Source organism: Anopheles darlingi, chromosome 2 (assembly GCF_943734745.1).
Source record: "Anopheles darlingi chromosome 2, idAnoDarlMG_H_01, whole genome shotgun sequence".
In the NCBI taxonomy this organism is placed as follows: domain Eukaryota; kingdom Metazoa; phylum Arthropoda; class Insecta; order Diptera; family Culicidae; genus Anopheles; species Anopheles darlingi.
Window position 1 is genome coordinate 31964403 of NC_064874.1, and position 12500 is coordinate 31976902.

Genomic DNA, 12500 nt, shown 5'->3' on the forward strand with positions numbered 1-12500 from the left:
TTGCACAAATTGTGTGTCTGCCTGTGTGTGTGTGTGACAGTCCATCGCGAACATCGATCGAGGCCAGGATCGTGTAGTAAAGGGAGGGACAGGAACCGATACAAAATTGGCCAAATCAAAATCATCAAACGGGTTCGAGGGAACTCGACTGTCCGAGAGAACTCAAAAGGCCCCAACCACCCCCCCCCCCCCCCCCCGGGGCCGGCCACCACCGGGTTCCGGTTCTGTCGATCACGAGTGCCGCGCGTGCGGAAACAAAGTGCCAAACACAACGATGGAAACAACGATTTGAAATACGTCGACAAGTCCCCGCGTACTGTTCTCGTGGGTCGCTCGTCGAATATGTAAATTTACTTTACTCAAACGCGCTTCTTCCTGGGGTTTCCCTGGGGGGGTTGTTTTTTCCTTCCTTTTTCCGTTTCCCATATTCGCGTGTTGTCCACGTGTTTACTAGTCTTATTTTTTTTTGGAGGTTTTTTTTGTTCTGTCCATTTCCCTTTCCCGTACTCCATATTCCGATTGTTCGATTGCGTTCGGAATGCCACGCGACTTTTCGCACTTTTCCGATCCTTTCGGTTCCATGGCACAGCCTTATCAAGGATTGCGGAGAATAGGAGGTTTTCATTGACGAAGTCGAGGTCGAAATCGGACCTTTCCAGTGGTCAATGCAGTGCAGGGAGCATTCATTCTACTTGAAGTCCTGTTTTGGACACTCATTGCATCCATTTCCTGGAGTCTGATCCTTGCTCTCTCTTTCGTGATGCATCCAACACAAATCCGATGCATATTATTTGACAAGTGGAATACAACCGAATTCCGCCTCCGGTGGAACATTGTATTCCTCTTTTTGTATCCATTTTTGTAAATGCACGAAGAACACACGGAGTGTTTACATTCGTGTCAATAGTTCAATTGGTTTAAGGCCAATTGTAACTGGAAACCCTTTTCGGAACACCACGATGCAAAGCCCCAGCTGGAAAAGCCCCGAAGTGAAGTGGCTGGAAGGAAATTAGCAACAGCAAAAAACGGAATGCACTCCCAAAAACCAAAACTCGCGCCACTTTCACGGGGACAACGACAACGGAGTGGGTTTGGGTTTCAGGTTTTGGGACGTTAATTGCGTGACGCCAACAGGAGACGAATCCCATCTCGACTCGTTCGACGCCGCGTTTTTGCACCGTTTGCCTGCGGCCACATGTGCGCCCGTGTGTGTGTGTGTGAGTGTGTGTGAGTGGCCACACAGGAAGCTGTGTCATTCGAAATGGAAGTTCGCTGTATCGCGCGAACGTTTGCGTTATTGGCCCGAAGCCATACAACGGACTGGCTGCTGCTGCCTCTAACGCTGACGACAATCGACGACAAAATAGACATAATTTTCCGACCGGATTTCCCAATGCCAATGCCTCCAAACACCACCCTCCCGGTACCCGGAATTGACAGCAGCGGTTGACAATATCATCAGTAGGCTCGGTCGGTGTCGGGCTCGAGCAGCATCCACCATCCCGTCACAGCCTACTGCGTCACCGAGGTGCGCATACATTTTGCGTCCGGATTTACGCGACGCGCCAGAAACCGCCGCGTTGCACGTGGACCAAAGAGTGAAATGCACTCCCGGTCGGTTGTGCCGGGCATTCTCGGTGCCTGCAACGGGCGGACCACTAATGACCAACTCGTCCACCACCCCTTCGGGGTTTGGTTCGGGAACATGTTGTACTTACCGGCCATCAGGCGGAAGGGGGGAAAAAGGAGCAGAACAGAAAAAGTGGCAATTTGCCGCCCATTGTACGAGCCGAGCGACAACCCCCGGTGAGGAGCGCATCATCCCGCGCCCAGCCATGCTCTCTCTCTCTCTGTTTTCCCGACCATTGCATATCTCATTAGGTTTTGCGTTTTTGCCTGGAACATTGTGTGTGTGTGTGTGTGTTTTAGCGTTTTCAACGTTCCACCAACCACGGATCAGGGGGAGGCCATGTGAAGGGAGGTGGCTGAAGGGAAAGATCTAATTAATTTGAGGGATAAACTGCATTTGAGGGATAAACTTTGGCTAACCGCAGCCGCTAACCGCGCGCGGCGTCGGCGCCGCTATCTTCCAGCAGGCTTAAGACTGTGTCCGTCGCGGGCGATAAATCATTGACATCGGGGTAGGCCCTGGACTGGACTGGTCGGTGCCTTCATCTCTCTTTCTCTTCTCTCTCTCTGTGCGCCTCACGGGTGGCAGACGGAAGAAAATTGGTTGCCGTCCTGCGACTCGCGAGCTGCGGCTGCTGCATCTCGATTAAGCCGTTTCTTTATCACATTATTACACACACACACTCTCGCTCTTTCTCTTTCTCACACACATCATCACCACATTTCGGTAGCGACGACGACGACGACGACGACTACGACGATGGCGCTCGTCCTCGCGGTGCGATTAAGACTTTCTCTTGTCTGCCTCTTGTGTCCTTGTCCGCGACGACGCAATCTTCGCGAATTTCCAGTGGCCAGGGGGAGGGAACAGGAGGGGGCAACCGTGTCAACATAATGGCAGCAGCGGCACACCGTACACACCTCTCGTACCGAGTGCAATTTATTAGCCCCCGAGGGCAATCTCATCAAAAAGGCATTCGCGAAACCGGGGCGGCGGCGGCGGCGGTCTGCCGGGATGTTATTATCCTTGCCCATTACCCTTTTCGCACGTAACTAATTTGTTGGTGATTTTTTTCTCTTTTCTTCTTCTTCTTCTTTCGGCCAAGTGGCCTACTTCCTGGGACAGAGCCAAAAACAAAACAAAACCAAAGAGCTCCATGATCGAAAGGCCTCTGGGTGGAACTGTTGCACTTTGTGAGGTTATGATCACCACTCCAGACGCCAGACGGAATTGTCAAACCCGCTGTAGGGTTTGAGTTGAAAGTTGGAACAATTGTTTTGCCCACATTTATCATGTACTTCCGCCTAGACGCAACACACACACACACACACACAGACGGCACGAGGCGCCGTTTGCGTTTGCTGTCTCTATTATGTCGTATTTCCATCATCGCTTCGCATTGCATCGCAGCATGGAGCAAGAAAAATGAGCGAAATCAGAACATTGCCTTCACGGGCCTCCGAGAGTATTGAAATATCGTCACGTGAGGATGAATAATTCATAATGCGGTACGTCCCTTCCGTCCGCCTGCTGTTTTCACGCCCTCTCCCCGTTCACTTCCACCCCACCTCATTGAGGGGATAGAAGATAAATCAAGAGAAACAATGTGTAGCACCAGAGACACACCACCAGCAGCGAGTTCTTGAGGCACGACTCTCGCGGAATCTCTTCGGTGGACACCTTTCGCGAATCGTGCAGCATTCTTATCCCGGCTCTTGCAGCTTCTAGCATTCTCTCGTGTTCGTCGTGCGGCATGTTGTTGTTGTTGTTGTTGTTGTCGTGGAGTCACCTCCCAAATGCCGGCGCCCCTTCAAATCCTAGGAAAGGGTCGCTTCGGGCTTCGGTTTCGGATGGACACGAAAGTTCAATGGAACATTCATGTGTCGCGCGTCGATGGCCGTGACCAGAGCAGGGAGCAGGGTGCTGGGAGCAGGGAGTAGTAGTAGTAGTAGTGGGACGAGCACGGCCACGGCCACGGCGACCGGTGGCGGAAGTTAATGCGATCCTGGTCCTCCGACCGACCAGGAGGACCATAAATTGTTCTTCTTAACCGATCTGGACATGCGAGCTCGCGGCTCAACATTAGCTCTTCCTCTCTTGTACCTGTCCCTGTCCCTGTCCCTGGCCAATGGTTGCCGTTTGCTACCGTTTCGCCATGTAGTCGGTCCCCCCCACCCTGGCCCTGGCCACTCTAAACAGTATGTAAATCTTGTTGCGGCACGCCAGAGTGGTCCAGTTTTGCCGTTGCCGTCCCCGTGGTCGTATGTTTACTCACTCCCCAGTGCGCTGCTGCTGGGAAGCAATAGGCCGCCATCGTGGCTGTTCCTTCTCATCTTTCTTTCTTCCGTCGGATCGGGGACGTGGGGAGCCAGTGGCGGAACCAGTCGACGTCCAACCAGTAAGCGTTAATAATAAAATAGAATGAAATATTAATTTCATTACCACCGGTAGCCACCGAAAATGATTATGGTGTGAAAATTATACACCGAGCGCTCTCTTAATTAGTTTAATTTTAATTAAGTGCAGAGCACACCAGCGCCAGAATGGGGAAGGTGTGTGGGGTCGTGGTCCATACGCCCGAGGGCTGGGGGCATTTGCGGCGATTCAAACCGTTGGTGAAGTAAACAGTGGGTTACAATTGGCACTCCCGGGGATCGGCTCTGAAGCGCGGTAGCCATCTTGCTAGTGCCGCTTCTGCTGATTATACAACCTGTACCCAACCGTCCAAAGAAGCGCTTGGCTCGCAGCAGCTGCCCTTCCACCCTGTGGCCCTGTGGCGTTCCCATTCGCAATTCTGGAAGTGTGTAATTTCACGCTGATTGTGCCTCGACATATTGCAGACCAACTCAAGTGTGTGTGTGTGTGTGTGTGTGTGTGTGCTGTGCAATGCTTCGCTAAGGTCGCTGCTTCCCCCTTGAATAGCTTGAGCTGCGCTACGATGAAGCGCACTTGACGCTTCGTCGCATTTCGAACTGAAGATGATCGACAACGGGCGTGGAAATGAGCATGTGCATGAGAGGGACCAATCTGCTCTTGCCCGTTGACGTTGATCTACCTCAAAAAGGAGGCTTCACAACACAAACAAACATCCACAAATCGACGCAACGCAATGCACTGTTCAAGATTACATTTTAAGAACATTCTGCAAAGGGGTTCCGCTTTGGGAGGAAGTTCCAGTTGATCAATCCACTCGAGGTCATAAATTTAGCTCACTTTTTCGTTCCTGATGAGCCATAGAGCGCCATTGCATCGGTCCATATCGTGGTGCAGCCGGGATGCAAATCATGCAGATCCACGGAACAGCTGTACGACGACGACGACGGAGCAGAAGAAGCTTCCTCATTCCCTACCACTGGCTTGATCGACATGCTGGCTGCTGCTGCTGCCGTGTGTGCGGCTGTGCACTCGAACATGTGTCTATATGATGTATGTTTCAGGAATGGACGGGTGCAGCAGCAGAGATAAAATGTGATTCCCATGTTCGCAGATCCGCAGAACACCACAGACACCACAGACGGAGGGTTCGTTCTTCGGACGTTTCTCGAGTTCGGTTCCCGCAGGAATCCGAACCGAATTCGAGCCTCGGCCACGAGGAGTGTTGTGTGGAGTGTTGTTTGCTGTTCTTGTCCCGCCGCCACCGTCTACCACCGTCCTGGGGGGAGTCAAAAGAATCAAGCGGACGATTAGAGACGTTCGCTAGATCCGGGAGCCAGGTTCGTGTGCCAGACCGGAAGCCAAGGACCAAGGTGGTAGACCCCCGACACCGTACGGTTGCAAGTCCGGGGAACCACATTTAGGAAATTGTTTTTGGCCAAATAATCACCACCTCCTGGAGTAACACCGTCTGTGTGTGTGTGTGTGTGTGTGTGTGTGTGTGTGTGTGTGTGTATGTGGCTTTGTGTCAGGGGAAGGGGTCAGGCAACTTTACACTTTATGTTTTATGACGCTGGCGATGTGCAGCAGCAGCAGCAGCAGCATAAAGATGGTCCCAAAGAACTCCGGAAGTACCGGCGCGAGCGGCTACGAAATTCGTTTCGGTTTCGTTTCGTTTCGTTCTGTTTGTTTGAGCTACCGCTTGTTTATGTGTCCCCATGGACACCATCCAAGCAACCCTGCGTTGAGCGGGGCACCTGGATCGCCGTGAGCCAAGCGAAGGCCGGGAAGGACTTTGCAAGCGAGAAGCTGTGATGAGTGATTAACATTGTGCCTTGTTGAACAATTGCTCGTCTGGCTGGCTGGCTGGCGGCTAGGCGGCTGGTTGCTGGTTGCTGGCTGGTTCAGGGAATGTACTCGCACACACCATCCTCGGACATCCGGTTGAGGTTTTGCCACAGAACGCCGGGGCCGGTTTTGCGGTGGCACAATACTTACTGCATCCCGCATGGTTTATGGTTAAGATTTACGACTCAAGATAATGCTTCCCATGCTTCTCAAACAGGCTGCGTTTGCTACCCCCAAAATCTGGTGCCAGAAATGGCAGGGCGATTCCAATGTCCATGATGGTGGTGGTAGCTTTGAGCTGCAGTATTATGGATTTCGTAACACCAGAGGATCAGGGATTTTCGAGGGACGTGATGCGTCGTATGTGTGTGCGCCTCTGAGGTCCAGTAGTCAGGATCCAGTTGCCGGGCACAGGGCGGAGTGTGCCCACCAACTTAACAAACAACAACACCTCTCCCTGGGCTCAGGCCCAGACCACCACAATTGGTACGGTTGGCTGAAATTTAATTAGTCCCGGACAGTCTCCCCCTCCACAATGATGCCAGCAGCAGGGTCATGGCACACCACAAGGTGTAGTGTTTCAATAGTGTCCAAATTCAGGACCAAATTTGGCAGAAGCTTCCAGGAAGAATTCCAGGCGCTCCTCCTGAAACTCATCTTTGCCTGATCGAAGGGAAATCTTTCGATTTATTTCTGCGAATATTGGAACAGCAGAAGAAGCAGAAGGTCTGATGCAGCTGGCTGCAGGAAGCATTTAAGAATCAAGAAAGATGATCCGTGCCATGGGAGAGACCACATCGTGGCCGGCCACTGAACCTGTCCTGTCAGACGCGTTTGACGCGTGAAATTCCATTTATAAAACTCACACCACTGGTTTTACCAGTAAGCAACACCATTCCACACCATTCCACAGCAATTGCTACCACCAGAGTCCAGTTTTATCATTAAAAACTAAACATTGCACACACACACAGACAGAGAGAGAGAGAGGCAGAGAGAGAATTGCACTCTCTAGACACTATGCTGCACCTTCTGGACATCAATCATCATCATCATCATCATCCGCAGTACATTGAGCCGGATCGAAGCAGGTAACTGGATGGAATTGGCAAGAATGCAAATCCTCCGTTGCCTTTACACGTTCCCTGCTCAAACCTGCAGCAGAAGAAGGGTCTGTCTGGTGGCCATCGTGCGAACAACATTCGACAAAATGACAATGATTGAACGGATAACAAAAAAAACAACGGTGTCATCCAACGGGATAACCATGATGCCATGATGGGTGGTGGTGTGCAGTTCACCTTTTGATTAGAGAAGATGTCCTGGACTGGATGGGCGTGCGCATCGTCGTCATCGTCGTCGTCGCCGACTCGTCTTATCTAGTGTCTGCCATCTTCAGCGATCAAAGCGATCAGACTGTCGTGAGAATGCAGCACTAGTCGAGAACTGCACATTGCACATTGCATTGTCGCGATTGGACTGGACCCAAGGGGACAGGTTCTTGGTGCAGCGTTTTGCTCAGCTCAAACGCCAGGGACAGTGAATGATTTTGTCTACTTTATCTGGCCTGCTTGGACTACACAGTGCTACGAAGGTGTTGTGGCCCCCCCATCCTTCGTTCAAAGCCTCCTGCGCACATCACAAACTAGTAACGGAAACGATCAATTATTATGTTGCTTCTACTAGACAGGGACCCTCCTCTCCTGGAGGGGACCCAAAATGACCTTCTTCTTCTTCTTGTGTTCTTCTTCTGCTTCTTTAACTTCGTTTGGTACCGGTTAAACTAGCTGGAAAGCGGCGACGAGCGTCAGGGGTTGAAGGAAACCAAACTTGTCTAACACTTGCCCCTTTTGCCCAGGGTGGGGGAGACACAGCGGATACCCCGCCGCCGCCACCCTCTAATCGTTGTCCACCTTCCATCCAAATGCTACAATGTAGCGAGAAATCAAATTGGCCGCCACCCCGTTGCCGATTATATTATTGTTTTTTTCCCAGCGCGTTTTCCATTTTGTTGCTTCGTTCTGTGTTCGTATTACCTTCTTCTGCTTCTCTCTTTCATTATTTACTTTTTATTTTGCCGCACAATTGCCGCTCCGTGACCGACGGCAAATTGTTGTTGTTGTTGTTGTTTGGCCAGTTGACAGACAGGGAGGAATATTGATTTCTGGAAATCAAGTACTTACAAAACACACACACACACACAGAGACAGAGACGTGGTACCTAGGCGTACTGGGTACACTTCCGGGCACCCCTTAACCCCCCTTCCGTTTCGCAGGACGTTAACTTCGCGCCCGCGGGTCACTCATCCTTTTCCATGTTTCGCCCTCGCTCCCTGCTTCTTCTTCTTCTTCTTCTTCCACACAGCGTTGTGTGTGTGTGTGGTGTTGCAGTTGCATGTTGGGGTTGAGTGACAGTGACATTGACATGAATTGGTGTTATTTCCCCACCTTCCGCTGCTCCAGGAGTCCCGCTCCCACCATCATTGTCATCATTGGGCACGCTGCATGACGCCACGACGCGCAGCGGACCTCCTTCTCGGACCCACGGATGGTGCGCGCATATGTTTTTGGCTTCCCCGGGGCCGAGCACGGGGATAATGTTTTACATTGCCGCTACCCTCGATTCCGCGGGAGGGTTTCTGTTTCTGTCTCTGTGGTGCCAATGCACCAGACTTTCCTTTCGTTTATCTCGCGGCTATCGCTCGCGCGCGAGACTCTTGAGACTGCGTCCACTGCACGGCTGATTTGTTGTGACGCGTGATCGAAAGCACACCGCCCGGAAGGAGAGAGAGGGAGAGAGGAAGAGAGAGAGCGCCTGGATTAAGATAGGGCCCCCCTGGATCTGGCATCTCTTGGACACGAGTGAGCAGCAGCTTGGATAAAGTAAATGCTTTACAAATTAGCAATCAGCCTCCCTCCTGGCGTCATACTTGCGATCCGTGACATGTAAAAGACACGTTGAACTGCCAGCCATGCATAAAATGGTAATCGCAATGTGCAATCCGTTCGCCGGTGTCTGCTCATTGGTCACTGGATCGAAAATGATGAGATCAAGATCAGCTAGACAATTCATCGTCGCCCGGTTTGGCCGGAGTGACCTCAACCGGTATCACCCGGTAGGTACCTTCCACAGAGGAAGAGCAAGTAAACGTTGCTGCAGTCTCGCCAGCCCACATAACAACTGCAGCCGGAGGAGCAGCAGCCGGAGCAGAAGCCCTCGAAGGCGAAACCAGACATCATTGTTGACTCAACGTAAACGACGCTCGTGGTCTGGGGCTGGGGGGGTTATTGAGCGAAAACATCGTTTCTGCAAATATTGTACCATGCTGCTTGTGTCCACTGAGACGCGACGCGGTCCCGGTAGCCAGCGCGCCAGGGCACTGTTTTCGGTATTTGCATTGGAATCATTATTGCTGCTGCTTCGGTTGCAGTTGCAGTTGCAACGCAATGCAATGCAGCCTTCATCGAGCCAAAGACTTTACCTTTACCTCTCTGCCTTTCCACCGGAGGAAGTGCCTCATCCTTCACACGCCGATCAAAGCAGGCAATTGTATGCTTAGCTGGAACAACGAACCGTGGCCATACCGACTGCTACTGCAGCCCAACAGTCTGTTCTGTTTGCCAGTCAGTTCTCTCTCTGTGTGTGTGTGTGTGTTTGTTATGCTTTATCGGTTCGCGGTGAATGTAACGATAAATAAAACTATTGTTCCGCTGGGTTCGCGTTACCCTCCGCTTTTTAGCGCGTCTTAGATTACGTCGTACGCGGGACATCGCGGGACTCCAGGGACTCCCGGAGGAGCTCCCGGAACGAACGAACGAACGAACTAACTGGACTGGTGGATCTTGCGGTGGATCCACAATGCAGAAAGTAACGAGGGCATCGACTACTGTGTGGATCGCAGATTAGAGGCAGGGACCGCGGTCACCGGTGGTGTAGTCATAAATCAGGAGCAGGATGTTTGCGTTTGAAAACTGTATATACTTCGTCCGTTCTCTCTCTTTTTCTCTCTTATTGCCTCTCAAAGATATCTTGAATGTTGTGCTGATGACGTATCGACTTAAGCTTCTGGTACTTCGAAGTGATCTAAGCGGAAGAAATTGTGTTTGTTGTTCAGTGGCGAGTATCGACTTACCAGGAAGAAGATTTACAGGCTCAGGCGAGAGACATGAGTGAGTGGCTGCAAGTAGAGGAAAGAGAGAAGAGAGAAAATGTTACAATTCGTTTCCTTATAATTGTGGTAGATATGTAATATCAATATCAACTATCGCCCCAATTTTGTCCTTCTACTCGTAAATTATGCTATTATCATGTCCCGCGGAAGGCGAATCAGTTCAACCACCGCCAAGGATTTGATAGCAATACAACATCGGAATTGACATCATCGACGATGAAAACGAACGAGACAGAGTACATTTTCCCTCGACCTCGACGGCACGAACTTCGAAACAAGATAAACAAACGACCATGAGAGGAGATGCCAGAGGAAAGGAAGGGGTGCCACGAGACAATACGGCACGAAGAAGACCGCCGACGACGACGACGACGGTCTTTGATACGTCGAAGGAAGCTACCCAGAATGCTAGAAAACAAACGGAAACTCAAACTCAAACTCACAACAAACGCTAATGTTTTGGCATGGGAAAAGCCCCGGGACAGATTATGCACCTCTCTGGTGACTCTTTTCTCCCTCACCGGGGAGCTCTCTCTCTCTCTCTCTGCCTTTTTTCCCTCCGATTAGTCGATACTGCAGCTCGAAGAGAACCTTATTTTTACACTTACAAGAGTGCACGTGAGAGAGAGAGAGCGAGAGCAAAAGAGAGAAACAAATGCAAAGACGCAATTGGCACCCCCTTCCACCAGTATCAAGTATCAAGTTGCAACTATTTACCCACGGAATGCTATTTGTTTTTCCGTCACCCTCTCGGGGTACGGCACACACACACACACAGACTATGGGGTGTCGGTCATGGACCAGGGGAAGGGCAGCCCGTCAAAGCTGCCGCTTTGCTCCAAATGATGTCAATCGATCGTCAGCCCACTGTTAATGATCTAATCAAAAAACGATTTCCACCGTCATGCCGAGCAGTGAAATGCAGCAGCATCCCGTCGAAACAAAACGTTTCAGAAACTGTTCCAAAAAGGGGGGGGGCGCGAATTCGCTTACATTTCGACCACTGAGGTGGAGCAAGATGCAACGCCATCTTGCCATCTCGCCAGTGGCTAGGTTTTAATAGTGTACACGGCACGGCGCGAAGCAATTTGGCGTAAATTCAGGAAGTGATCTATATTTAGCGATCGATGTGTTGATGATCGCGCACTGAACGCTCGCGCGCACACTGCAACTGACCATCACACTCTACTAACCGCTAGTGCTGCCTCTAGTGCTGCATTTGAATGCAGTTTGTGTTTCCAGCGCCGCAACGAGAGGGAGTTAGGTGGTGGGAATTAAAAGGAGAGGAAGAGCAGGTGGTGGTGGTGGACAAAACAAAGAGCCGGCAGCGGCGCGGGTGCCAAAGGCGTATTGGTGTAAACAGTGGCCCCTCCTAGCTTCAAGCACCCTCCCTCCCTCGTCAAAACTAATACTACGGCCACGATCACGATGGTAGCACGCGCTCGCGCACTACATTTTATCGTCGTCGTCGTCGCCCCAACCCGGCACCAGACATTGTTTAAGAGTATTCACCACGATCGCGATCGCGCGACAAACTACTTCCGCCTTTTTTGTCCCCTTTACTCCTCGTTTTAGAGAGCCTCAGCTTGCAGCTGTCAATTGCATAAGTTTGGCTATCAATAGGATACCTTCGTTATCCTTGCGCCGTGTGCATCCTTCAGCGATCGTTACCCCGATGACGTCACGCCGCCTAATGCAAGGCCTCTGCTGCCCTGCTGCTACTCTGCATGTTTCTTCAAATGACCTTCAACGGGAACACTCTAATCTGCTGCACCGGCCGGCCGGCCGTCCGTCTAGCCCCCGGGGCGCACACACACACAGCCCCTCCCCCTCCTTGGCCGAGAGGGATACGAAAACGAAAACAATATTCGCCACAAATCAACACTCGTCAATAAACTAAACAACTTCGCCAACACATGCAAAAACAAAAGGGTCGATCGACAGGAGAAGGGCTGTCACATGAGGGTAGTGCCGCGAGGGCGCGACCGAGACCGAGGACCGAGGCAAGGTAAAATGAAAGAGTGTAGAAAAAGGTGCGGCAAGGACGGGGGAGGGGCGGTGTCCCGGGAGGTGATGTGGAAGCGTCGCGGTAGGTGGCACACGCGCGCTACTCAATTTACGCTGCTTGCCGCCACGCTGGTGCTCCAACGCACTGCCTGGTGCTGCCCTTCGCCGTCGTCGTCGTCGTCGCCGTCGTCGTCATCCGTGGTGCAGTGTTGGTGCACGCGCTATAGCGTGGCATCCGGCACACCCCACTCCCTGGGCCTCCGCCATCACTGATGCTCCAGCGGCACAATCCCGCGTGATCTTCCCGCTCCCGTGTCCTCCCCTCGCCCCCCGGGGGTCGATTGCATCACACCACACTTGGGACTTGGGGTGTTCGCAATACACGCAACAACCCCAGGCGGGGCCGCTTGTAAGTGCCGTTTTGTTTGTGCGACTACTATTCTCTAGTAGTGTGAGAAGAAGGGAAAGGC

The 12500-nt window shown here is 51.8% G+C and overlaps 1 protein-coding gene across 1 annotated transcript in view; it reads right to left on the bottom strand.

Annotated features, from left to right (window-relative positions):
- LOC125950633 (uncharacterized) overlaps positions 1 to 12500 on the bottom strand; it is a 91367-nt gene that overhangs the window by 35238 nt on the left and 43629 nt on the right. Inside the window, exon 3 of the mRNA XM_049678801.1 lies at positions 9985 to 10029. Coding sequence (XP_049534758.1) covers positions 9985 to 10029 — 45 coding nt within the window. The remainder of the gene's footprint in view (positions 1 to 9984; positions 10030 to 12500) is intronic.